Source organism: Thunnus albacares, chromosome 8 (genome assembly GCF_914725855.1).
Source record: "Thunnus albacares chromosome 8, fThuAlb1.1, whole genome shotgun sequence".
NCBI lineage: Eukaryota > Metazoa > Chordata > Actinopteri > Scombriformes > Scombridae > Thunnus > Thunnus albacares.
Genome location: NC_058113.1, coordinates 8,204,608 through 8,232,331, shown reverse-complemented (window position 1 = coordinate 8,232,331; position 27,724 = coordinate 8,204,608). Strand labels below are relative to the sequence as shown.

The window sequence follows — 27,724 nt, the reverse complement described above, 5'->3', positions numbered from 1 at the left end:
GTTACCCATGGGTCTCCCCTTTACAGACATGCCCACTTTATGTTATTCCCGTACAGTTTTTGCATGCAGTATAAATGTGTTATAAATGTGGCATTTGAATATTTCTGCATACTGGGGTCCCTAAACAGTCTGGGAATTGCATAAATTTGTTATGACTGGAAAGCTGAGATTCTCCTGGATTCAATGAGCCCAATTGTATTCATGTGTGATGATGTTAGTCCCCATAGTAGTGAGACAATTTTTTGAAATTTGACCTCACTGTGTAAAATGAACTATTTGACCTCTAGGATAATCACAGCCTCATGAAACTTTACAACCACAAACTAGAGACCAAGGGCAGTCAGAGGATGTGTGGCTTTCCTAGGTATATTGATGATAAGGGAGTTTCTGAGCAATTTCTAGAACAGAAGTGCTCACCATCCAATTGTCAAAAAATGCAGTTCTTACAGAAATCTGCTAATTTCAAAAGGTTTTGACACCAAATCACTGCATGGACTTTTCTGTGGTGTTCCTCAAGGTCTTGGCGTTTTAATGTGGTATTCTGGAGGGATTTTTGACCATTTTTATCAATTCTTGAGTGGTCAGAAATTATTAAATTTTGCACCAAATCCGTGTAACAAATGGTATCAACCCAAAAAACTTATGAGACATAATTGAGCATAGGAATGACCATCATATACTGACATCATAATGTCTAAGCCCTTATACACTCTAAACTTTTAAGATTTGAATAGGTGCATAACCAAAACACAATGTTCATCACAGATTTATTACTAGAAAAATTTGACACACAGTGCTGAGCTGCATCTCAAATTAATCTTCATTCTCCCAGCTTTTAGATTATGTATACTACTTCTATGTGGCATATTCTGTTGACCTGCTATCTACCCCTAAGCATCCCCTGTCCCTCCCAAAAAAGGGTCTATGGTAGGGGGGGTTGGAGTAGGAACATCCCCATCTATTTAGCAGGTAGAAGCAGTATATAAATCAAATAATAAAGGCAGTAACATAGTTGTAAACACATATAAGGACAACTGTTACTCCTCTGATGAACCATCAATAACTGCTGTATATACAGTTAATGAATGCTTAATTACATAATATAGCTGTTACAATTAATTAATAGTCTTCATGTGGTTAGAACTCATTTATGAACATCTTAATTAAGAGATGCTTTACAACTCAGCAGTCATGAAGTGTTTATGCAGTAGTTATAACAGCTGAGATCATTTTTATGAATTCATCAACACTTAAAAATATATGCAAGAAAATAATCCAACCTAAAAATGTCCTTGTATTTGCTTACAACTACATTATAATGTGTTATAAACCAACCCCCTATAAATAGGAGATGTTAAAATAAAAATTTATTTATGTGACAAATGAGTGCATAGTGTGATATACATGGTAATCCCTGGCATACTATAAGAAAAGAAAGGTCAGTGGTTCCAGTGTCTGCCTGTGACTTCACGGTGAGGCTCTGAGGAGCAGAGAGGCTCTGCAGGAAGCTCTCAGTCATGACTGTGTGAGCAGTGAGACAGGAGCAGGGCGCGGAGCTGCCAGCAACACCTCCTCTCTGCAAACTTCAACCAACAACCGAGGCTCAGTCTACTTTTATTTACCATGTTTGTATGGAAAATGTATTGGAGTTTCATTTGAGGGTATTGCACTATCAGAAATTGGATTTCATGGAGAGGAAAAGGCAGTTTGACTGGATTATATCTGGATGAAATTAAGTTTTTGGAGGATTTATAGCCGGGCTCTTCTTGAACTTTTGATGGCCGGGCCCTGCAGTTTATTGAAATGATTTTTTTGTAATTTTTTTTATGCCTGGTGTAATTTTATTTAAAGCGCACAGAGCTCCAGCTTCCTCCTGTTATGGAAAACCTCACCATGGATAACATGACTGTGGAGAACGACACGTCGGTGCAGGACAATCAGACCCTGGGTGTGTGGACTGACTACACAGTTGAGTACAAAGTGGCCAGCGTGTTTTTGGTGTCCCTCATATGCGGGGTTGGCATCGTTGGGAATGTGATGGTCATACTGGTGGTCCTTACCACCAAACACATGCGGACTCCCACAAACTGTTACCTGGTGAGTCTGGCCGCAGCTGACCTGATGGTCCTTACAGCCGCCGGGCTGCCCAACATCACTGACGCCCTGCACGGACAGTGGGTGTACGGCTACGCGGGCTGCCTGGGCATCACTTATTTCCAGTACCTGGGGATAAACGCGTCCTCCTGCTCCATCACCGCCTTCACCGTGGAGCGCTACATCGCCATCTGCCACCCCATCAAAGCGCAGTTCCTGTGCACTTTATCCAGGGCAAAGAAAATCATTATGCTGGTGTGGACGCTCACCTCTGTCTACTGCGTCATGTGGCTCTTTCTGTCAGACACTAAAAAGTTGGTATATGACAACGTGGTGCTGCTCAGCTGCGCCTACAAAGTATCCAGGAGTCATTACCTGCCCATTTACTTCACAGATTTCGCGGTGTTTTACGTGCTGCCCCTCATGCTGGCCACGGTTCTGTACGGACTGATCGCCAGGATACTTTTCCTAAACCCGCTGCCTTCAGACCCGAAGGACAACACCAAGAAGTGGAAGAAAGAGATGAGTCAGTCAGGGAGGATGATCAGCACCAGCTCGTCCAGCAGCACCACGGCTGCCTCCCGCAGACAGGTGGGAGACTGTTTGATCACTGACATTATCACTGTATAATGATTAGAGTGTGTGTGGTCCAGGTATTCCTCACGTTGTGGGGATGTAAACCTGTTTACACAGTCACGTTGTGAGGACTCGCCTACCTTATGGGGACAAAAAGGAAGTCCCCTTAACGTAAAATCAATAATTTTAGGGTGAAGACTTTGTTTAAAGTTAAAGTTAGTTTGGGGTAATGTTAAGGTTAGGGTAAGGGTTGGGGTTAGGCATGTGGTGGTCATGGTTTAGGTTAGGATAAGTCTCCAGGAAATGAATGTAAGTCAATGTAATGTCCTCTGAAGTGATGGAAACACGACTCTGTGTGTGTGTGTGTGTGTGTGTGTGTGTGTGTGTGTGTGTGTGTGTGTGTGTGTGTGTGTATGTGTGTGTGTGTGTGTGTTTGTGTGTGTGTGTGTGTATGTGTGTCTGTGTGTGTGTGTTTGTGTGTGTGTGTGGGCCAGTGCTCAAAGTTCAAAAGGGGCACAACAACAACATAATTTACAGCATAACCTGTTGAATTATATCCATCCATATTCAAACAGAATGTAACATGGACTATATTATTTTCCTCCACCCCATGAAATGCGGGGGACAATGCAGGTGTGTGTGGTGTGGAGGTGTGTGTGCGTGTGTGTGTCACACCTATTAATCATCACAGAGCCAAAGGCAACAATATCTGCAGGCAGGATGAGGCACACTGAGAGCTGAGACCCATAACGGCCCCAAAATAGATCCTAAACTATGATGTGTGAGGTTTTGTCATTGTAAGGGTAAATGAATGGAAGGATTAGCCCAAGGCTTCAAGTATTTTTGTATGAAGGACTCAGCTTATTATGTTTGGCTGAATGGCACATAAAACAATTTGCCTTCAAAAACAAAAACCCCTGAGTGGTGAAAGACATTTAGCATGTACATGGTTCTAAACAAAGAATATGCTTTTGATAAGGTGACAGTCTCTGATCCAGAACAAAACATATAGCTCTTCAAATCCCATAATTACAAAGAATTTTAAAAAACTACAAGACACACAACAACTGGGGTGGAAAGGGAAGAATATTTAAAGACTATAAAATATGGATAAAAATAATGCAGAGGCATCAGAGACAGTTAGACAAAACCACACAGCTATAAAATCTTATCTTAAAAGAAACTGCTCAGGTTAGACACAAGCAACACATGGCTGCTATTTCATAAACTTTGTTTCTGCAAAAGTAAGAAAACATTCAGAGATTTATTTTTAATAGCTCCAAGCAACACAGTGGAAAAATATTTATAAATCCTTGGACACCATTTGCTGTATTTCAAAATATGTTTTGACTGAAATACCTTATTGGATGTTGGATTTTTAATTGTTCTAAAATGGAGATGTCACTGAATAAAGACTCAACTTTTGTAGGATTCTTTGATATACATTTTTCCAATCAAAATGAGAACAAAATGAATTGTGATTATTTGCCACTGTATTTTTTTCTGACACATATTGTATTTTTCTGCTACTTCTACTTCTAGTCAGCACATCTTCGAGGTTTAAAACAATAAGAAACATCCGCTGAGCTGCGATGTGTCATTTTCAGTTGTTTCCAAACATGCGTTTTGTCAGGAACGGAAAAATAGTCTCTCATGTTTAAATATTTAAATATTTACACAGAGATTTTTTTTTTTTTGGTGGTGTCTCACCTGTTTTTTTCTAAGTACAGTCACTGAAGTCAACAACCTTTTAACAGCTAAAGAAACATCATTAATTTATAGAGTTGTTGTGTAGTGTTAGTACCTGTATGGAAAGATCTGTAAATCCTTTTATAGCAGGTTCCAATCTACTTTGAATGTGACTTTTGTTAGTGAGGATGTCCTTTAGTTTACATTTGGATAACAGATCGTGCTTTTAAAATATTTACAGAGCAGTACTTCATCTAGATACAGCTGTAAGTTCCTTACAGTTTTCCTCCTTTGAATGCGTTCATGTCTCTCCATCACCTGACACCTGGGCTGCTTCTGTGTGTTTTTCTTCCCTCCTTAAACTGTTTCTTTAGCTACATCTTGAATCAGTTCTTTACTTTCTCCTTGTTTTTCTTTCATCACTGTTACATCCTGCAATTCTCCCTCACTTCGGCCTCCTCGCTCCCTTTCCTTCCTTTCCTCTTCCTTTCCTTCACTCACCCTGAACATGTAAAAAGCTTTCCTTTTAAAAATCTGACAGAGCATGAAGCAGAACTTCAACTTGTATGCTGTTAATTACAGTAATTGTAGACAAACAACACACAGTGGGAATACATCACAGTCAAGCTATCCAAACTATCAGGCTACATTAACATTACTGTCATGTAAAGCAATAGCACTGAGTTACATAAACTGGATGGTTAAAACAACACTGATGTCAATTTAAAAAACATCTGCACCTCTGAAAAGTTTTTGCTAGATACTTTGTTGTGTTTTGTCTAACAGATTGATGCCGCATATGTCATTTAATGTCACATTTCATCATCTGAACTCTTCATTCATTTTTCTGTCTGAAAGCAGCTCCAGTCTGCCTGCAAGCTTCAGCAAAGAGGGTTTGTTTGATTTAAACACCCGCATAGCAGGAGTGGGCGGTGTGTTTGTCGGTCGCTCCTTGTTAACATTAACAGCTGTCTCCGTGTCTCATATGGGGATACAGTGTTCAAACAAAAAACAAAACAAGCGCTCCTAGAAGTCTGTCTATCAGTAAGAAGCCAGTCTGAGCTAACAGCTGTGAAGTGATGGACAGTCCGTGTAAAGCTAAACATAAAATACGCCTTGACGAAAGAACACTTTAGACATCAAGGGGCAAAGGGGCAGGTACTTCTCTGCACATCAGTCTCCCTCCTCTGCACGTGCCTGAGTTTGAGTGATTGGAGATTTGAGTGTTTTGTCATTCAGTCCCCTCAGGGTTAGTTGCATTGCTTGTCTTTCAACATAAAATCAAAGCAGAGCTACAACGATTAGTTGATTCATTGATTAGTTAGTTGTTTGAAAAATTAATCGCAATTATTGTGATTATCAAGAAAAGTACAGTGTCAGCAGGTCCTGCTACAATTGACCCCATGGAGGGGCAGTTTTAGTAAAAAAAAAAATACTGATTTCACAAAACACCTTCCAGACATTTAGCATTAACCTCTGCATTTTGTTGTAATTAGTTTTACTTAATCTATGACTGGGATCCCACTGTTCCACACTCCTGTAGGCCTGTGTGCAAAAATAACAAATTAAATACCTTTTCTTCTGATTTAATTAAAACCCAGTATGTAGAAAAGTCTTGAGGTGTTAATCCCTCAGAGCAAACTGTGATGCAACTCCCAATAACAGAAATCTAAATTAATTTGGGACTTGGGAGTGCTAGTGCTTCTTATAAAGTACAGTCAGCACCAATCACCTGTACAGAGCATAATGAAAATCCACCTCATTCAACCACATTTTACAGCTGAAACAGAAATAATAAGAATTTTCTGTAGCGAACTTCTGAAACATAATGAGTATTTATAAGCAGTTTTCATGCGTGTAAGTGTCAAGGTGTTAAAACAATGTTAAGTATGTTTTTTAAGCTGCTAAAGTCTCTATAGGAGCTCAGAGAGAATATTGAGGTTAACTGTTGGCACATAAGAAAAGTGTAGAAAAATTGTACTTTTCTCTTAGCATTTTCACAATTTTGAAAATGTCCAAAAGTTTCAACGGACTCACTTTTTGATGCACAGTACAGTAAAGTGCTGGCAGCCCTCATTTGCTTTCATATTGAGTGAAGTGCAAACCCTCTAAAAACTCAGTTTGCCAAATTTCTTTCTTCTGTGGAACAGTGTTGATCCACTTTTTTAAAGCTCTGAAGCATGAGTCAGATGTGCAGCTCACAGTAAAGTCAAACATAGAGTCAAACTGACAAAAGTGATAAGATAGGGGCTTTTTTTAAAAATCAAATTGTGTTAAAATGCTCACTGTGCAGCCACCTATTGTGTGTTCATGTACATGCTTGAGAGGGAGGAAAAATGACTGGCTTATCACATGTGTAGTAAACTCAAACTATCCAGGTCTGTGGTCCCTCTTTCTGTCATATCGTCTTCCTTGCTCCAAAGAATTACTACTACTTTTAAAAAATAAAACAGAAACCTCTGAAGGCACAACCACAGGCACTCCCTGCCACATATGCAGGTAGATAGCAGAGCTAGACGTTTGTTTATCAGATCAAGGGATGAAGCCTTCCTGGAATGACAGGGGGAGTGGTACCCTGGGGGCTCTCCATGCTCTGTTGGATAGTCTTAATCAGTTAACCCCAACTCAAATAGGCTTTTTTTTCTCCATCACTTTATGTTTAATCTTTGACAAATGCACATCGATGAACAAACAATCACACGTGTTTCTGGTGGTCAGCATTAACAGATCATTGTGGACACAAGAAACAATCCATACAGTGTACCTTACTGAATTACCTAAAGGTCAAGAAGTAATGAGGATCTAGGATTAGGTGTTTCACTCACAGATGACACTGGCAGTGCCCCTATCTAATGCAATTAGACTCACCTCGCTGCAGCTGAGACAGCATGACATAAATATGGATAAGATTTAATTACATACAAGTTTCACATTAGGATTATCACCTGGTAATTATATTAACAAATCCAGGCATTGTTAAGTTTTGCATACAGATTTCTGTCAGTCTTCCTAGTTGGAAATTAATCAACAGCATCTGAATAAATAATGAGTGGCTTATGAGATCTTCAAAGGGGTGGTTTTAAAGTTGTATTGCAAAGTTTTTTTATCCAAGGAACAGCTTGGTTTGTTTATGGACCCACACAGATGGTGTCACTGTTGGTGCTTATCTGATTTATAAACTGCGTAAATGTGACCTCACTAAACCTTTGCAGTTTTCTTTCCATAAATGTTTGTATTTGTATTAATCATCCAAAGTTTTAATGCAGGTCTTTTGAAAAACATTGTTGAATTGCACAAGGAAAGATTTGACATAAAAATACACACTGTACAATCATAGCGTCACATTTCAGTGGTAACCAAAAAAAAAAAAAGTCAGTCAATGTCTGGATCATGTTGTGCTAATTTTATCTGCAACAAAGAGCTCACAAATCTGAGATCATGTTCCAGTGTGAAGCTTTAATCAGAAAACCAGTGAGTTTTCTTTAAAGGACACATCATACAATCAGCAGGAGAAAAATTACACCTGTGAGGACATGATGTGTTCAAGATCATCAAAGTACTCAACTCAGGTCAGTCCAACCGAGAGAAATGTAATGCAATAGAAATAAAAAGACTGTCAAGAGGTTTAATGAACTTTGTGTATAACATGGTCAAAATTATTTCTGAACCAAGTTTGTCCATCTTGAACAATTCTCTTTGAGACTCACACAAAAGGAAACCTTCAAGACCAACAATCAGTAATGAAGAGGCTCACTCATGGTGTGTTTCTATACACCTTTTAACCATAAACTATTCAGTGCTTTTCTTTTTTGAGGAATGGCTAAAGTCTGTTACACACAGACACACACACACACACCCACACACACACACACAAGTGAGATGAATTAGCTTTTTTTGTTTTGCTTGACCTTAAGTATGTCGGGAGGGGTTTCTTTGGTTTGACTGTATGTCTGGTCAGTAGGGTTTTAAGGATAACCCAAGTAAAGCAAGCATCTTTGTCTTGTTACTATAGAACAGAAGTATAGAGCAGGTTGTTGTTATTGTAAAAATGGATGTTTGTCTTGAGGTGTGGTGGGTAATTGGTTTTAGCAAGCAAAATTTGTTGAGCTTATTTTCATCTTTGAAGATTTTTTAAGTTTAATAAGATTATTCTCAACTGGTAAATTATGAAATTAACCACTATTGCCACTAAAATGTTTCCATAGTTTGATTTTAGATTTGAAGAGATTGCATTCATCATTATAGACTAAATTTAAAGTTTCCCAACTGCCAACAACACATACAGTTAGGAGCTACTACTGCTTCCCACAGCAGTATAAAAAATGTGTAGATAGTATTGATTTTCGTAGTTAAAGCAATTCTCTATGAGGACCAATTCAAGAAGGTCTAATAGGAGAGCATTAGGAGGATTAAGGGTGGAGTCACAATGTTGTAACATTTTGATTTTGCATCAAATCACCACTGGTGGAAGATTTATGAATATAGATTCTTGGCATGGAGTCACTACAGCAAGCATTTGTAATACATATACTTTGGTGATCACAAATCTGAAAAGACACCAGGAAAGAAATTTTAAAAGGTATGTTTAGGTATGTTTTATATTCTTTTTCAAATTGTCAACTTCTGATTTGTACTTTATTGTTGGGTTTTGTCTTTTGGGGTTTGTAATAGAAGGAGAGGCTTAGGTCCATTTTCATCTTGGATAACTATAGCTTCTCTCCAATCTGATGCTTTTACTTCAATGTCTTTATTAGCTCAGCTATCTTCCAAAGCTTGTCTTTCTTGAGAGAAAGAGTTGGACTTTCTTTGGTGTCATTTTCATGAAAATGTCCAAAGGTGACAGTGGGGATCAAGTTTATTAATTTGATTTTTACAATAGTTTTATACTGTATTTGTGTTTTAATTAAATTTTTCTTGGTTGGGTGGACCTGTATGATCTGATCTGAGCTCTGTTGTTCTTGAATGCATCCCGCTGAGGACACAGGTGTAATTGCTTTCCTGTTGAGTGCTGATTGTGTGACATGCTCTTTAAAAAGAAATATCACGGAATCTGTGATGAGGGTTTTATGCTGAAATACGTCATCAGGTCGTTATGAAATGAAGTGAACTTTCTACCTAAATTGCTTTGAGGCAGATCACCTTGCTGAAATGTAGTGCAGGAGAAGCACACCAATTTTCCTCTTCAGAACTTGATATTGTGGTAATTTGGCTCTATGAAAAATTCCAGTCACACCATCAATATTTGAGCACAAGTGTGGAAGCACTGAAAATCTCATTAAACATATTCAAGTTGACTCAAGTAAAGTGTTCAGCTGGAGATGCAGCTGTTCACAGACAAAATATCATTTGGTTAAAAAAACAAACAACCCCCACATCCACTGGTCTAACCAGGCGTAACCCCTTATCGCAGTTGTCAACTGCACAGATGGTGGCAAGAAGCTTCAACTGAATGAAAACTAACATTATTTTTTAGGTTGTTATGTCATAGACTTTGTGGTTTGGTCATAAAGACTGCCTGTGCACATTTTCTGTAGTAGTACTTTTAACACATTGATTGAATTTTATCAGGTGACCAAGATGCTGGCTGTGGTGGTGATCCTCTTCGCCTTACTTTGGATGCCCTACCGGACCTTAGTGGTGGTCAACTCCTTCCTGGACAAGGCCTACCTGGACACCTGGTTCCTGCTCTTCTGCCGCCTCTGCATCTACTTGAACAGCGCCATCAACCCGGTCATCTACAACGCCATGTCCCAGAAGTTCCGCGCCGCTTTCAAAAAGCTGTGTCACTGCGGCCCTCAGCGCATGGAGAAGCCTGCTTCATATAGCGTTGCGCTCACCTACAGCGTCATCAAGGAGACGTCCAACGGGGAAAGTCCTGACCACTTCACTACAGAAATGGATGAGCTCAACACGCCCACCAATCAGTTTCTACCTGCTAGCCTCCTGCCGACTGCCAAGAAGATGCCATTCGAGGAGCCTTCCCTGTTGGGTAGTGATGTCAAAGCCTGAATTAATACAAACTTCGCAACTAAAGAAGGTAGCAGAGATTCTGGCAGCTTAACTATGGATTCAGTCACTTTTGGGAGAGTTTAATTAAAAGTACACAGACACTTCCAATTTGATTTCTCCAAGGTGTTTATTTTTTCTTTTTTGTGAAATGTTTCTTTTATTTGACAAAACCGTTTGCCAGAAGCTCAATAGGATTCAATGAGATGGTCTGCCATAAATATCTAGTAACATTTTGCAGAAAATAAGTGAATCATCATGAGCTGTGAAAATACAGTATATTTACACATCAGTGCAGCAGTAATTCTCTATTTTAAAGCAAGAAATCCTGCCTGTGTCTAATGTATCTAGGAAAATAGGAAACATTAATGTAGAATGTGAAGTACCTAACCCTTACAATATAATGCAGAAATAAACTATGTATAAATATTAACTTAAAGGACAGGTTCACAATTTTTCAAGTGTGTCTTAAAACAAAAGGCAGGTGCCCAAATTACCATTGAAGTAGGTTGTTCTTGCCATAATCATGTCTCCTGTTGATACTGACCATTAGAAGATCCCCTCAATGCATTTACAATGTAAGCAATGGGAGACAAAATCCACAGTCTTCTTTCCGTGCAAAAATGTATTTAAAAGTTGATCTGAAGCTAATATGAAGTTTCAGCATCCAAATGAGTCAAATCAAGTAGATATCTTTCAATGTTACAGTCTTTTTAGTGCCAAAGTCCCTCTTTTGGTTACTATACTTCCACCGCAGCTCAATAGTTAAACACTGTCTGAGGAAACACAAAGAGGGAATTTGATGCTAAAAAGACTGTAAATGTGGCAGATATCCACTTGATATGACTAACTCAGACTTCTGAAGCCTCATATAAGATTAAGATAAACTTTTAAATATATTTTTGCACAAAATGACTGTGTGGACACACTGTGGATTTTGGCCTCCATCACTTACATTGAAAACACATGAAAAATTGTGAACCAGTCCTTTAAACTTCTACAGGAAAAAAGGTGTATGAGAGCAGTTTGTGTCCTTTAGTTCATCTTACAGTTGCATTATTGGTTTGGTTTAGGCAGACTGCTTCCATCCATCCACCCTCTCAACTCAACAGAACCCAACTCTTTTAAACCAAACACTACAATAAGTCACACTCAACAGTGGGAGAGTGCAATAGTGTACATCATCGTACAATCTTCCAATTTTCACAGAAGACTTAGAGCAAAAGTCTTTCCTCGCCGTTCATGTACCTTCCCACCAGGAGCCATGTAATCCAAATGAATCCAAATGCACAACACCGTGACATTTTAATCTCACTACTGGAGAGAAAGCACAGATATGGAATTATAGCACAGTACATGACATTTTGTAGAAAGGTCCAAGTAAAAAAAGATATTACAGAAATGACACACTCACCTGAACCCACTGCGTCAATTCAAAATTGCCTGAGCTCTTAACGCTTTCTGCAGGGACTTTAGTTTTAATGGAGAAAGACACATCAAAGCTGTATGTTGCTTTGGTCACTGTGAAGAGAATCACTGTAGACTCCCTGTGCGGAACCTGTAAGGGTCAGTGGTCAGTGTATATTAATGAGGGAGAAATGTATAACCCTGATGTGCAGACAGAGAGTCTGTTAGTCACAGGGTCAGATAACTGTTGTGGCAGTAACTCACGGATATTAGCTGAGACTGCAGAGTGCAGCTCTTTTCTGTGATTTATCTGCTCTGCAAAACCCACAGAGCAATGATGGAATGTGTAAATAGATCGCAACAAAGTGCCATACTTAAGTGAGTTGGTGCAGTCTACAGTATGTATATAGCTCACCCTGCTATTAAAAGAAGACATTTCTGCTGTTTTGCTTGGTTTTGTTTTTTTTTTAGCTACGCATATATATAAATTGAAGAGCACTCAAGAGAGAATGAATACTTTAAGTTTCTAAACGAAAGGGACCTGTTTGTTTTTTTTGTCTATATTGTAAAGTTGCTTGAAATTGATTGTGCAGTGCAATGTGAAATTAATTCAATATTGTGTTTTACAAATGTGTGCCAGGGAGTGCATTTTAAAAATAATTGCTTGTTTTGATCTATTGTTCCACCAGTGTGTTTTCTATCATTTCAAACCAGTCAGCAGAAGCTAACAAGCTCCACAGTGAAAAAGGTGAGAGACTAAGAAAAGAAAGGTTTGAATTCTGTAGTAGTTTGTAGCATGAAGTATACCTCTCATTCGTGCGCTTTGATTTTTCCCCTCTCTTCTCAGTTGAAGTGTGTTTCATTTTTGGGGAACAGTTGTGATGGAGATGTTTTCTGTAATGCACGGTGCACAGTTTGCAGCATGAGCACAAGCTTTTGTGATGTGGACACAAAGACAACACAATCTGATAGCTGATATATTTCCATCTGAGGTGACGCTTTGTGCACATTTCTGTCTCAAGGTTTTCTGCTCTTGCTGTTTGATGGATTGTTTTGTATTTTGTATTGTTCTTTGTCTATAATAAACAGAGACAATAATTGCAGCGCCTGGTTGATGGTGCATTATTGCTACATCTTAATGTCTCGTAAGACGAGCTCTTTTGTTCCAAAACTCCCTGCACCTCCACCACTTCTGATCTATTACCAGCAGCTGTTGAAGAAACTACCTCATCCGAGACGCTGCCATGAATCAGCCTCAGATAGCTTCAGTATGATCCACGACTGCATTGAGGGCATCAATCAGAGGGGTCGATTGCATGTGGTGGCCTGCTTTGACACAAATTAATCTCACAGAAGCTATCTGAGCCCAACTGGACCTTCAACACAAACAATATGACACCCCCATGCAATTTATGGTCAGTTACTGTAGGTAATGTCACTCTAAATGTCTGACTCATCAAACCTCCCTCAGTTGTGGTTAAGTGATAATGCTAACAAATATATAACAGCAATTACCCAACGCAGTGTTATAGAGCTGGAAAGAGTTTAATGTGCTGGGAGAGAATGTCCTTGAAAAACAGAAGCACTAATTGGCTGCTGCTATAAAATTTCATCAGCCGTGTGCACGCCAGCAGTAAATCTTAATGCCATGAACACTTTAGTTTCAGAGCAGAACCTGTATATGTAATGATGTTACTCACAATAGTTTCTTAATTCTATTAAAGACTATTGCTTTAATCACACTTCACACTATGTATGCATGTAAATGGCCACACAACACAACAATAGGTTATGTTATTTTACAATAGTGTCTTTTATAAAAGGTGAATGAATGACTTGAATTTGAATGTGATGCTTTGGCTGTTAAGTTCATGTGTACAAAGATTACTGTTTCAGATGAAAGGGCAATACAGTTTTTTTTTTTTTTGCAAGGCATTTGAAAAAAACACTAGCGAGGTTGTTTTTTTTTCTAATGCAAACATTCAAATGTCAGCATACATGTATGTGGAGACACAGAGACTACATAATATTAGTTCAACCCAGCAGATGTAGGCATCATGAATGAAAATTAGCATTCAGCACAACAATTGCACCTGGGACACCTGATGATGTACCAACAAAAAGACTAGCATGTCAGAATAGTTTGGCACAACTGTAAACAAGGAAAAGCAAAAGAGAAATTATGCTCCATTATATTTCAGTGAACCTGTGAAGACCTCTGCACTCTCATGTTCTTTCTACTGACTTATAAGGAAAGAGAAAGAGCCCACCCCCACTGCAAAGTGACAACGAAGGGTTCCAGGTTCTCTTTCATTTGTAAAACTGTGATTGCATAAACAAAGATTTCGTCCTCTGTGCTTTCAGGTGGAACCATGCAGACACCTGTATATGTCACACTAGTTGTGAAAGACAACAAGCTTTTTAGTGGAGGTACAATGTGTAGTCTGCCATGTCTCTTGGTCAAATTATATTGTGTCAATATTGTACTGAACCCTGGCAAAAGAGAAACAGGAAGAGAAATATAAAAGACTTTGTAAACCACTACGACCAAAATGAACGACTCTTCTCAACTCCTTTCTCATGCATCAGAAAATCAAAGACAGTATACTCCCAGTGGTCAGAATTCAACTCCAACCTTTTCCATGCAAATTTTCTGCATTCACCTTCAAAGAGTTCAAAGGTGATTAAAATCTCCACTTTGCTGCTCAGCTAAAAATGTCTTGCAGTAACTTGAACCAGTCTGCAATTGGTGTCCTCAAGCAACAGATTTATCCTCAACCTCTTATATATAACCTTTAAAGTCAAAGATCCGTCAGATGTGTTTTGTCTTGCACTCTGAACTGAAACATGATTGACCCATTAGAGAAACAGCTGAGCAAGACCTGCCAGTTGGTAGAAATGGTACATAAAATACTGAAAGCATTCATTTTATGTATTGCATTCAAGGGTGCAGAAATGCAGGCTGTGACTTGTGACTTGTTGTTCACTAAACAGTGTAAAGCCATATTGTGGTACCAGTAACAATAAGTGTTTCTTTTTAATTATTAAAACATGCATATTCACCCACTAGATTGGAGAAATTTATCCAGTTATTCTGTGAAAGGCAATGATGCCGATAAAGATTTACCAGCCTGGAGAGCCACACTGATTTGGAAAAGAGTCTGAGATCCAAACGGATGAAAATGAGACACTGAGCAGGGCTGAAGTGGCCAAGAGGATGAGACATGAGAGCAAAAGCCTCAGCAGTGGGCAGCTGCACCGATGAAATGGCCCTGGCTCTATGAGCCTTATTTATTCACCTGCCTCTGCCTTCCAGCCCTATTACATTTGAAGTGCTGTGTGTTTTCATGTTCTTTTTAACAATGAGGAACAAGACGTGAAATGATGCACCAACAAATTTGCATGAGCAAAGAATAACGCTGTGATGATGAACATTTTCATCTCGCACAGGATTCAAGCCGTTTGCCAGTAAGGACGGTAAATCATGGTTTTTACTCCTTCTCTCCACTTCATTTGCATGCTTGTCAATTTATTCAGCCATTCTCTATATAATTAGTCTTGGCTTGAGAATACGTTCTAAATGTTGAATTTATTTTTCATTCTGTAAATCTATGTTTTAGTATTTTGAGGATGTAGGGAGCTCACAGCTGACAGACTGTAGCCTTTATCTTGAAAAGCACAGTAAATCTAACAATTTTTCAAGCTTAGTTTTCTCCATTTGAAACTTGTCAAATCTGATTGTATGTCAACAAGGTCAGTTCATGATGTGCATAAATATAAGGAGAGCTGAGAGAGCTCACATGTGACATTTCCCTCTGTCTGTCGATATTATAATTGTTTCATACTCCAGAGCATTCATCAACGCAACCAAAACCAATTAAGGCAGAAATGTTACTTGAATGTTACTGAAATTGTTTTAATAATGTCACTGAGACTGACAAGCTCTGCAAGAAACACCATGCACACCAACAACAATCTCTTGTTGAGAAAAAGCATTCACGCTTGACTTCACCAAGCTCTGCACCAGGAACACACAATCATTACTTTAGGATGAGCTATTGAGCTGCTGCATGCAGGTGTAAAAAAAAAGAAACAGCCACAGTGTGATTGATCAGGTTACTGAACATGTTGCCTGTTCATCATCTCGCCTTCCGTCCTGCACTCTGCCCCTTAAGGCTGCTTCAGTTTTAGTAGTAGTAGTAGTAGTAGTAGTAGTAGTAGTAGTAGTAGTAGTGGTGTAGCCTATGAGTAAACTTCAAATGATCTGGTTCACTCACAAGTTAAAGCTCACTTATTATCACGTTATAACTCATCTGTGCAAAGTGCAAAAACAACATTTTACAGGGGATTAAGTGCTGACTATTTCTTGGACGGGACTAGTAGCTTCCTGAAATCTCCACTGCTTGCCCAGCAACCTGGTATTGATCTTTTCATCTATCTTTCAGCAAGAAAGTGAATAATTTCCCAAAATGTGGAACTATTTCTTTAATCAAATCACGGTATCTTCAGTGTGTAGTTTTTGCTTCAAATATTACTGAAAGAAATCAGGTCTAAAACAGTGCTTTATCACACTCAGTATATTCAGTACATGATTAAAGAATTGTAAATACAATGAATTCTAATAAAACTCATAATTATTAGACACTTGCTCACCCACACTGAATGGGGTATAAATTAGCTCTTTGCCAATGTCAGCTGACATCGGCTCCAGCACTTTGACCCTCTAGAGAATAAGTGGTAAAGAAAATGGATGGATGGATAGAATACTCATAATTAAATTTCCAAATCACATTTGGCATTATTACATAACATACAGAGAGCCGAAATGAAACCTGAACATCCTGGTTCTGTTCAAGAAGGAAGAAAACCTCATTCAACATCCCACTGACATTTGTGATCCACTGGAACCAAAATCATGTCTTAATAAGCACAATAAAACCTTAAAAAGCAATGTAATGTCATTGTTTTTCATAGATTATGGTTATTTTAGTTGTTATGCCTTTAATCACAGATTTTTGTTAGTGTATTATGTTAAAACAGGTGCTTTTTCCAACACCTATAAGAAAATGCTCAAAACTAGTTTGTACGTGTCTCCTTAGATTTGGAAGGTTAAGCTATATTATCTGGCCCATCCCTAACTGACGTAATAGCCAAGACTCTGAGGTCTATTTTGTTAGTTAACCATCCCCAACTGTGGTGGCAGTTGCCATGTCAAGTATAACAATTGAAACAATGGCTGACTGTAGCCCCAGATTGTTCCTCTCATACAGTAGCTGCTGGTAACACATTAGCAAGTCTTCACAAGCACCAGCAGAGAAACAGTGTTGATAGCATTTGGGACTTTGCAGTGTAGCTTTAGTTTTAGCCAATGATTGCAAAACTAAAATAGTAAAATAGCCTCCACAAAAAAATTTTCAGCCTTTTTCTTGCACAAATTGCTTTTTGCTTTGTATTTAATTTCTTTACATTAAGCCTATTTAGACATCCAGTTTCATCAACAGGAGTAAAGGACCTGGAACAAATCAGAACTACACCAAGTTTGAAACATTAAAGTCAGGGAAAATATGAGTAAATTCACAAACAAATATGTTCTGCTAAAGTTTCATCATTAACAAGGGACTCCAAACAGACTCTAATGAACTTCCTCAATGACATCAATGCAAACACTGCAAAAAGAAAGGTAGCATGTATAAATGTCATTTCCTACTTCCTCTGTAGCTTAACAACAGCTTAGTTATCAACAGTTTTGTGTTTAGTGTGTGTTTGTGCAGCCCGTCCTCACAAGAAAAACAACAGCATAGATCTAAAATTCAGGCTGGCAAAAACTACCTATAGTTACGTTCACGCCATCTAGTAGCTGTAGTAATTATGACGGGGCAAAGTGACGCAGTTCAGATGACGTCAATATACAGTAAGGTGACCTGATAAGATGATTTTGCCTTATTAGGAGGTGATGGGTTAGGTAGGGTAGTTAGATGGCAAAAAGTGGCCTTTGCTGCAGGAGACCACGGTTCACTTCTCGTTTCCAACTGCAAGTTGTTTTTTAAAAAAACGTAATGTCGTGGTGTTCACGTTTGTCATGACGATGAATGTTGTGTAACTTTATGGAAGTATAAACCATGTTTCAAGTGATCGTTTTAACCAAAACCATGATCTTCCCTGAGCCTAACCAAGTGATTTGTATGCTTAAACCTAAGCTGACCTTAACCACAGCGTTGTCACATTATAAAGCATATTAGTGTTTTAAAAGTCACTCTGGACGTCCTCTGGTCATTCTTACCACAGCCGCTAGATGGTGTAAACGTAAGTATAGGTTGAATTTTAGACCCATACTGTTGTTTGAGGATGTGTTGGTTTGAGTGGTTTAAAGACCCAGCAGAAAACAAGTCTAAATGTTTTAATAACTTCCAAAAATTACAATACAATAAAATCATACTGGACAGCAATTCTAGAAAGCAACTTCAGTTACATGTTCCTTCCTGGATGATTTATGAACATCTTTTGTAATCTTTCTTTTAGAGTGCTGTTACTTAAAACATGGCGTACACTCCTCTGATGTGAAGTTTTCAGAGAGCCATTATTCTATGCTGAAGAAGAAGAGAAAGCTTTTAGTTTTAGTTAGTTTAGTTTTAAGCTTTTAGTTTGAAGCTGAATACAGCCAGCCTCATCACTACTGCAACTTTTCTCTGTCCTACAACCGTTGGTTTCCTGTAGAACTTGTTTGTGGTTAAAAGGCACATCAATCCTGCATCAATAAATTGGCTACTGCTCTAAGACAAAAGCACAAACCCTGATGGAGCATACAAGTACCAAGTGAGGAGTGAATAACCCTGTCTGAAGATAGGAAAAATAAGACCAGGCAGGCTAATTTTTCCATCACCTCAGCCAATCAAATTGTGAACAGAAAGAGAAAAAACGTAGCATGAAAAAAGCCATTTAATCACAGCTTGTTTCTCAGGCGCCCCAGGAAATCTCTCACAGGAGTGCAGCCTTTATGAAACATGTCAGTGGTCGATAAGACCGGAGGGGAGGAGGCTCAAAACAATTTGTGGCAGATAAGCTAGTCACTTATATGGTAGGCTTTGCAGAAAAGGGTATTGTGTCATTTATGCAACAGTCTTGCACAAATATGTCTAATTAGCACTGAAACACAGATCTCTGAAATTATAACAAATGGATGATGTGACAGAAGCACAAATTACAAACTGGACACCTTTATCACTTTTTCATCATTTTCACAGAGAGAAGCAACTCCGACTATGTTTAACAGAACTACTCTGAAGGAGAATTCCAGTGTAATTTCAGATTTTTCTAATTTTTTTAATCTGTATTATGACTTTTATTATTTACACACTTTTACATGCACTGAGGATATCAGTTGTGTCAAATCACAAATTTGCTAATATTAAATCCAAACAGCATAGAAAACAATTGTGGAAACTATTTGTAATTCGGTCCCTTTATCAGTCCAAGAAGTCTGGTAATCACATTTTGCAAAGCTGCATTGCAACAATAATATCAAGCTTTAAAACTTCTAGATTTTAGTAGAAGTTCCACTAATCACATTACAGTAATGCCCTTTCTGCTTCTCTCATCACAACATTTCTCTCTTCAGAGTAAAACTTTAAACCAATAACATTCTCTGCAGTTGCTTTAGGACCCACTTTCTATCATTTGCAATACATTTAAACCAATCAGTGGATGCACGATTTTGCACACATATGGCTTAGAAATGGCATCCTTATCTTTGTTGGGGATATTTTTCAATATATCATATTTAATTTAAAACCCTACTAAGATGAGAGAATAACATGATAATGAATGAATACTGAATAAAATAAGCCCCAAGTACTACATCAGTAAGAGAATGCAGAAAATAAGCAAAAACGTCAACCACATTGCAGTTATCCACTAAGAACAACAAAATCCTTAATAGTTAGGGAACTAAAACAATTTGTTTACTATCATCTATATTTTTATACAAACAATGGGTCAGATGAGTGCGTGTATTATCTTTCAGTTCATTGTTTTGGATGTACACTCTGCTACTTGACCGTTGTGGTTCACTCTCACTGCTCTCATCAGCATTGTTTCCAGACACAGCTAGCAGGCAGCTGTTTTAAGCAAAAGGTCATTAGAGTCTGCTGCAAATGTGTGCACCCATCTACAACAGAGCTGTTTCTACGACAGACCAACCTCTCTCTACTTCTTCATTGTTTTCTGTGCACGGAAGGTGAATTAGCATTTTAAGTTATTCTGCACATTTAAAAAGTGCAGACCTAAGTTCCCCTCAAGATAAATCACATGACAGTGCAGTTTTTCAGTGAGACAAAATAATTATAGAATTAAACCGACTTACTTACCAGCAAGACATTGCAATTTAGGAATGTAACAGTTTTATCTAGAGCACTTTTAAATAAGTGCTACAGTCAACTATCAACAGGATAATTACACAGTACCAAGATTATTCAGAGTGCTAAGAAAACAATAAGTCAACCACATTAATCAAGACACCAAGTTAAGTGTAAAAACAGTAGTTTTATACTGCAGCAGCAGCAACAACAGACTGTTTTTAACAGTGCTTTCTTTCTCACACACAGGCTACTTCAAAGCAAAGAAAGGGGGCCTGTGTGTTTCCTCAGCTGCTCCGGATTCTGTTCCTTACATGTGAAAAGTGTCATATGGATGCATATTGAGCTTCAGGTCATTTAGCTCCTATCTGCTAGGATGCTCTCAGGTTGTACAGTTCAAACACCACAGCCCTGTGCCTTAGGAGCATAATGATTTATGGGTATTTGCTCGACATTGTTGCTGGCCGTGCGTATTAGCTGTGCATTGACAGAATCAGTCAATTTGGATTGACAATTTCCAACCTCTTGTAGGTTTGAAGAAACCAAGGAAACTGTTGATAATAAAATGATATGATTTTTTTATACAGCAATTCCATATCAATGTCATCACCACTACACTATTAGATATAGCAGCAGAATAAGTATCATAATAAGTAATAATTGCTTCCAAGCAAAATGTAGAGAAGAACCACCAACAAAAACAGCTCTTACAGGGGAGAGAATATAGCTGTGCAAATTCCCTTGACTTGATGGGAGCAGTGTCAGGTGTGTGTGTACAGCACAGCACATTTAATTTCCAGCTCACGGTTCCGTCATACTGCTGCTGGGGTGAGCAGCCAGGAGCCTTGCTGACCTTGGCCCTGCCTTTCTCCTTTGACAGATGAAGAAAATGTTGCTGAGCAACAACACCTACCTGTCCCTTCCAGCAAGAACATCTGGCTTCTCACTGCTCATTTTCCAGATATAAATGAACATTTATTGAACTTTTTAATTATGTCCCTGAGACCAAATTCATAGTGACATTAATTTTGAATTTGGCATAATAACTTTTGATAGATTACATAGCTGGATTTATGTAAATTTAAATAATGAGGAGTGTATCTTGTGTAATTTCTTTATGAAATGTCAGCTTATTGTAAAGGTTAATTGATTTCTCTTTCAAAGTAGTTTCCTGTATTTAGCAGCTAACAGTAAGTGACAGATGTCCCTCAGGCCTTTCACCAAAGATCAAACCAAATATCCACTCCCGATCAAATCTCTGTCAACCTCTCCTCTCTCTGACTCACTCTCTCTCCTTCTCATATAATCAGTGTACACAGTTGTGTACAAACACTGACAACACAAGGCTTGCTCAATAGGAGTGTAGCTGGAGCAGGAACTGTTAATCTGACACAATGAAATATCTCATATAATTAACATTTTTTATAATCAGCTGTCTGATGAAGCCAGTTAAAAACAACTCACTCTTTATTGTAACCCAAAAATGACAAATCATTCTAGTTGTTGGGCAATTCATTGCTGACGTCCTAATAGAGGTACCAACAGCAGAGTGCTGATAATTTGAAGGCTCACCTTATAAGAGGAGCAGGCTTCACACATTAGCACTCAGCTGATGAAAAAAAAAAAGAAGATAGGAGAAGGTGAGCGGTGGAGAGCCTCTTTCATTTAGTTGACCGATAACAGCTAGATGAACATTACCTTGGTCAGACCTCTGCACAGTCTCTGACTATTAGATACAAGGCCATATACCAGGTTCAATAAACCTTATTTGTGCGTGCTACCAAAACATCGGACGACAATAACCAAGGACTCTGGGAAAAAGCTTCACTTGTCATGTACTAACTCACTCAGGGGCATAAATAGAACTCAGCCTAAACTGAGGTTATTTGGCAAGTATGTGGTACAATGGGGCTCCAGCTAGGAGACTTTCACTTCTGACCTTGCATTGGTATTTTATCCTTAGACATGGTATATATGTTTCAAGCAGGCATCCATTCATTATCTTATCCCAAAAGTAAATACTTTTTTCTTGCTTGTCAGCCAGCAAATGGCAAACTGCCATTGTACTGTGTGCTGGTTCAGGTTTGAAGTAGTGCTTGACGGCTTTTCGAGGGCAGATATTGATTCTCTTCATGGATTTAAGTTAGTAAGGCTGATGGTGTCTTTGAAATGTTGACAAAAAAGAAAGAAAAAATTCTAAGGTCTATGAAATAGTATTTAAACAATGTACACAAAATTTTTCCATTGAAACTATGACTCGCATTGCTGTTGGCCAGATCCCATTTTGGATTGAATCTGTCTTCAGTTAGAGTTTTCTTCTTTTCTTTCTTTTTTTGTTGTTGTTGTTTGTTTTGTGAATATTTGGACAAGTGTACTATGTGTACATTGTTAATGACAGAATAAAAGAGAGAAATTTAAAGTACTAATCATTTGTGTAAGAGTTTACCGATTTGGCTCCCACCCAGTAAATTAGAAGTTACAGCTGAGGCTGATGGGAATGTCATCTTTTGTGGTAAATCTGTACCAAACTTTGTGATGGATTGTCACTTGATTTTTCACTTGATAAGTGTAAACTTTAACATGCTGATGGCACTTCATGAAAAGTCAGGGGTTTGCCAAAGTCATTAGGATGTATTCTCTGGACACCATGGGTATCTGTGCCAAATTTCATGGCAATCCATCCCATAGTTGTTGAGGTGTTTCATAACCAGAGACAGACTTACATTGCCATCCATACAGCCATCCTGCTGGTGTGCAGTGCTTGTGTTTATTGCAACATTTTGCAATAAACTATAGCATCATGGAAACCCTGACATGTGTACATGACCACAACACAAACCCTAACACTAATCTGTCTTTTCTCGCACAAAAACAAGACACGTTGTCTCAGGAATCTCCTCTAGCCTGCAGGTTAGTCATTTCTTTATCAAAAGGACAAATCAAAAAGGTCAGAGAGGGGAGCCAGGCTCAGGGTCAGGCCTAGACATGATTAATCCTCTCCATCACAGACTAAACCTGACAGAATTCCTTGAGATACCTCCAATCATACACTGAATTGACAGGTAATTACGTCGATGTGTTAGAATCAGGCAGGGGGCATCTCATCCACAGTAAAAACAAATAGTATTGACAAATTTGTCAGGCTCACTTGAAATCAAATCATTGACTGTATTACCTCAAGGAACTGCCATACAGTTCACATAAGCCAGCACTGTTAGTTTCTGCAGTGTTTGTCATTGTATGTGAAGAATAAATGATTACATATGCCAGACCTAGTTCACACTGCTGTTATTATTGTAGTAGTTATCTCTAGTTCAACTGAAGAAAAATTAAGCAGCAGATAGATAAAAGTTAATGTAAAGAAGACATACTCGGAGCCTTGAGTAAGACCAAACTTATTAAACACTAACATTAGACTTATTTTGACCTTCACTGAAACTGAGGCGAAGTCAGAAATTACTAGTCAAATTCCCAACATGACCTTCGACTGAAAATCTTTGAATAATTTATTGCAGTGTCCATTCAGAAAATGCCATTTCAGGCTTCTTGCCTTGACTAAGATTGATTACTGTATAAAATGCCAGAGTTGGTGTTCCGTAGGCTGTAGAGGGATTCCCTGCTCCCATGAACACGAGCTTGTCATCTTAGACTGCAGTAAAAATGGAACTTAAATGAAATGGTGGTTGATTTGTGAGCCTTGTCATAGATAACCCACCACAGTCAGCCAACAGCTTCTGTAATTGCCATGGATAGCAACAGCTGAGTGGAGGACTGGACTAACTGGGTTTGCTCATAGATCACAAAGTACATTTTGTATTTTGTTATCGCATATAATGTTAATATATACTGTATAATCTCTGCCAGGCAACTTCAACATTATACGTTTGGCTGTTCCAACTATTTGAACATAAATCTTTAAAGCTGCAGTGATGAATATTTGTACATAAACAAATGTATGTGTAATGTGAAAGGGGTTGCTAATAGTGACAAACCCTCAAGGAGAATTATGAACTGACTCTGCAGTTCCCCTTGACTCTACAGAGCATTTTAGCATCTTTCAGTGCATTTTTTTTGGTTTTACATCAGTCTTACCGCTAGCATCAGCCTCGTGTGCAACTGTTTTCTGTAAAAAAAATCTCAGTACATTACCAGACTAAGTTAGCCATAAGCTGCTAAAGACAGAGTTAAACGTTTTCAGGGGATGGTGAAAACCAAAACAGGTTTAAAAGAAGAGTGAATCTTGGACTTAAATTCATCAGGTGGCCTGAAACAAGACTCTAAATGAATGCTAATGTACTTTATATCTGCTAGATGTGTAAATGGGCAACTATTTGCTAACAAGTTAGCCATATCAATTTTGTAAGGTCATAAAATGCCAAATATCTGATTCAGCTGGTAGAGTTTTGCCCCCAAGTGGCCAAAAAAGTGCAGCTTTAAACTTATTTATGTGTTTTGGGGGTTAAGAGTTCAGTCATCAGTGGTGAGTCTTCCTCTGGATGTAGGACTTGCTCACAGTGTACAATATTTTAGGTTGTTGTTTGATTGATTGATTTGTTTATTTAAGTGTCCTGCACCTTTCTGGTGCCCAGCCCATATGGGCTTACAAGCACTAGATAATAATAACCAGGATGGCCACATGACAGATCATGATGTACAGTTCCACAGATTCAAAAAGAGAACATTTCAGAACATTTAGTTTACATAGAAGAGATGTCCTGTCATAATGGATACAGTGTTCTCTGTCTCAGCAGCCAAGCCTCTCCTATAAATCTTGCTAGAACAAAAATCTCCATATTAAAAAGCCAACTCAACATATCAGTTTTGGACAACCAAAACAAATCAGGATTTTTCAATTGGACCTTTTCAAACAAACAATTCCTCAAGTCACTATACAAAGGGCAATGAAATAGAAAATGAAATTCATCCTCAACAACACCAAGATCACAAAAAACACATGAATGTTGCTCTTCAGGAATACCTTTATATCTGCCTACCTCAATTGCCAGTGATAAAGTACCAGTTCTTAACTGAGCACACAGAGACCTTTGCCTTCTCTGTAGATTTAATTTTATATATGGTTCTGTATAGTAATCATCTCTGATTTGAATGTAGTTTTGTTGCTTGTTGAAATTGATCACTTCCTGTCAGTAAACAAACCCACACTTTCATTGGGGGAAATAAGGTTTTAAATGATATCTCAATTAGTGTGGAGGGTATGAGTTCCTAAATATTTGGTGATAAAATTGGAGGATTTTTACATAAAATCTTGACTAGGGCAGCGTCATCTGGTCTGTCTGATCATTTTGTAAACAGCAGACATAATGTTTAACACAGTAACCTCTATTGTGCTGAATTTCAGGAAAGATTCTTTACAGATAATGTGCTCAATAATATCATAACATGTTTTGCAACATTTCTTCTTGACATTAAAATAATTGCAGCTGATTCTTTGAATGGTATTTATGCAGGATGGGCCGAACACCGAATCGTGTTCTGCATTTGGCTTATAAAAACTGACTAAATATGGCCTTACCATTTAATTCTGTGCAGATGACCTTTTTTCAGTTACATCAAAGTGATAATTACCCAAGGAGGAGCCTGGAGAAAGGGCATATGAGTGTGCGGCTCTGAAGTTGATTTTCCTAATCACAATGGTTTTCTGTTTGTCTGTGCAAGCAACTTTTGTGTGTGTGTTTTTTTTTATCATTCTGCTAATTCAAAAGGTAATTTATTTAATGATACTCATCACCAAGGAAACGCCCGGTGGGGACCACAGTTATCACTGAGTATATCTTTGTGAAAAACAGGCAGGCGTGAGAAAGAGTTCGCCAACTCAGCTGTGATTTGACCTGGACAAGTTTCTGAAAAACACAGTGGTCAGCAACCTTCACCTTCACATTCATTAATATTTAATGAACATGTTAAAAAGTATTCCAGCCATTAGAAAAGAACTGAAAGCATGGCCCACAGCTTCTACGCATACATGGAGCAAACTACAAAGGACTTTAAATTTGAACTCTTTTTTGATTCTCAACCAGTTAAACAGTCTAATTTCAGAGTTTGTGCAATTTGATTTTAACAGTTTTTATCCGCACTAGTGGCTCCAGAGATGGCAATGCCCTTGGTCTTGTTTAATTCTGAATTTAATGATCTGTGTGCAGTGATCTGTATATTGGTCTGTCCACTCAGCCTTTGGCTTTACCCTCAAAAATATGTTTGTTTACTTCAGCTTTTAAAGTGGATGTATATGTTTAAAATCTATATTTATTTAGTTGATTCTTGTGTTTATCCACTATTTCTTTGTATATTGTATTTCTACTTCTCATTTGCATCTCTGTAAATATGGATTTCTCCTGTATGATCTGCTAAGATGAAATAAAGGCTAAGAGTGATGACTTCAGTTCATGTCCTTGTCTTGTTATCGTCCTTGGTTTGTGATTTACCATGTAAGAATTTATGTTAATGTCTTGCTGCAAGACCTTGGCAGTGTTTGGGGAAAGTTCTCTGTTTGACAAATCGAGCATTCACGCCTTTTTACCAAACTTCATTTAAAATGATTAAGAGCTTTTCAGGCTAGCAAAACTCAATCCTTTCAATTTAAGGATTCAGCCACTGCATCACTGCTTATTTCCCTCCCGTTCCAGCTTCCCAAAGGAGTTGCCTGTCAACTGCTCTGCACTGGCTCTTTTTCAGCATCAGGAGGCGCACTGGGAGGCAACACTATAGCTAATTGGCATTCATGAGAGGAAAGCTACTTGATGCTGTTGTAATCAGGGCTTTGAGAGTTATTGTGAAAACCACATAGCTCAAACTGAAGCCACACTGGATGAGCCCTGGTCTGCTTATTGCTTTATCATCAACTTGAATGGAGGGCAACAATAGAAACTTTTATTTCCCCTCGACTGCTTTTCTGTAAATCCATTTTAAATTTTCTCTTCTTTTCATTCTTTACTTATATGTAAGAACTGTATTGCATGTGAAACACAACCATTTCATCATGTTATTAAGCCATATGTAAGATGATTTCAGATGACTCACATTACATGCGAAAACACATTTCATATGGGATAAATATTCACATAAACATGTAGTTTGACACATGTAAAACAGCATTTCACACATTTCCCCCTCATGATGAAATGTCATATTACAGTTGTAGTTAAATAAAAACAAACTGATTTTGATTATAACTTGAATGCACATTAGAATTGTACTTGTCTGGACTGGTAGAAATACCATATGGTAGAGAAGCACTTTAGAGTTTGAAATAGGAATAAAAGGTATGCTGTGTTCCTTTGTTACTGACTGAGTGTGTGTGTGTACAGTCCCTGTTCTATTTGTTCATAGCAAATGAACGTGAGCTGAGATTCTTTTCATGTTTGCCCTCTCCAACACACTGAAGCATGCTCTTTTCACAGATTAGTATAATGCAGACACATGCAAACACAAATATCCACAGACAAGTGAAGAGGCCACAGTAATGTTTGTTTTTTCCCTTTAGGTCTTCAACATTTTACTCAAGAAAAACATTTGTGCTACTTAATTTTATAATCTGTTTAATAGAAGATTTATTTTATTGAATTGTTATCCAAGGAGGGTTG

General features: G+C 38.2%; 1 protein-coding gene across 1 annotated transcript; it reads left to right on the top strand.

The window, feature by feature from the left end:
* Positions 1-1,454: 1,454 nt before the first annotated feature.
* Positions 1,455-10,942, top strand: trhra (thyrotropin-releasing hormone receptor a). The gene is made up of 2 exons (XM_044359362.1): positions 1,455-2,685; positions 9,928-10,942. Exons 1-2 carry the CDS (start codon positions 1,879-1,881, stop codon positions 10,366-10,368), a joined length of 1,248 nt encoding a protein of 415 aa, XP_044215297.1. The 5' UTR covers positions 1,455-1,878; the 3' UTR covers positions 10,369-10,942.
* Positions 10,943-27,724: the final 16,782 nt, after the last annotated feature.

What these genes read in the sequence shown, in the direction of transcription:
- trhra (XM_044359362.1), top strand. Translation starts at nt 1,879, where the DNA reads ATGGAAAACCTCACCATGGATAACATGACTGTGGAGAACGACACGTCG. An exon ending in CGGCTGCCTCCCGCAGACAG is followed by an intron (nt 2,686 to 9,927) that starts GTGGGAGACTGT and finishes GAATTTTATCAG; the next exon opens with GTGACCAAGATGCTGGCTGT.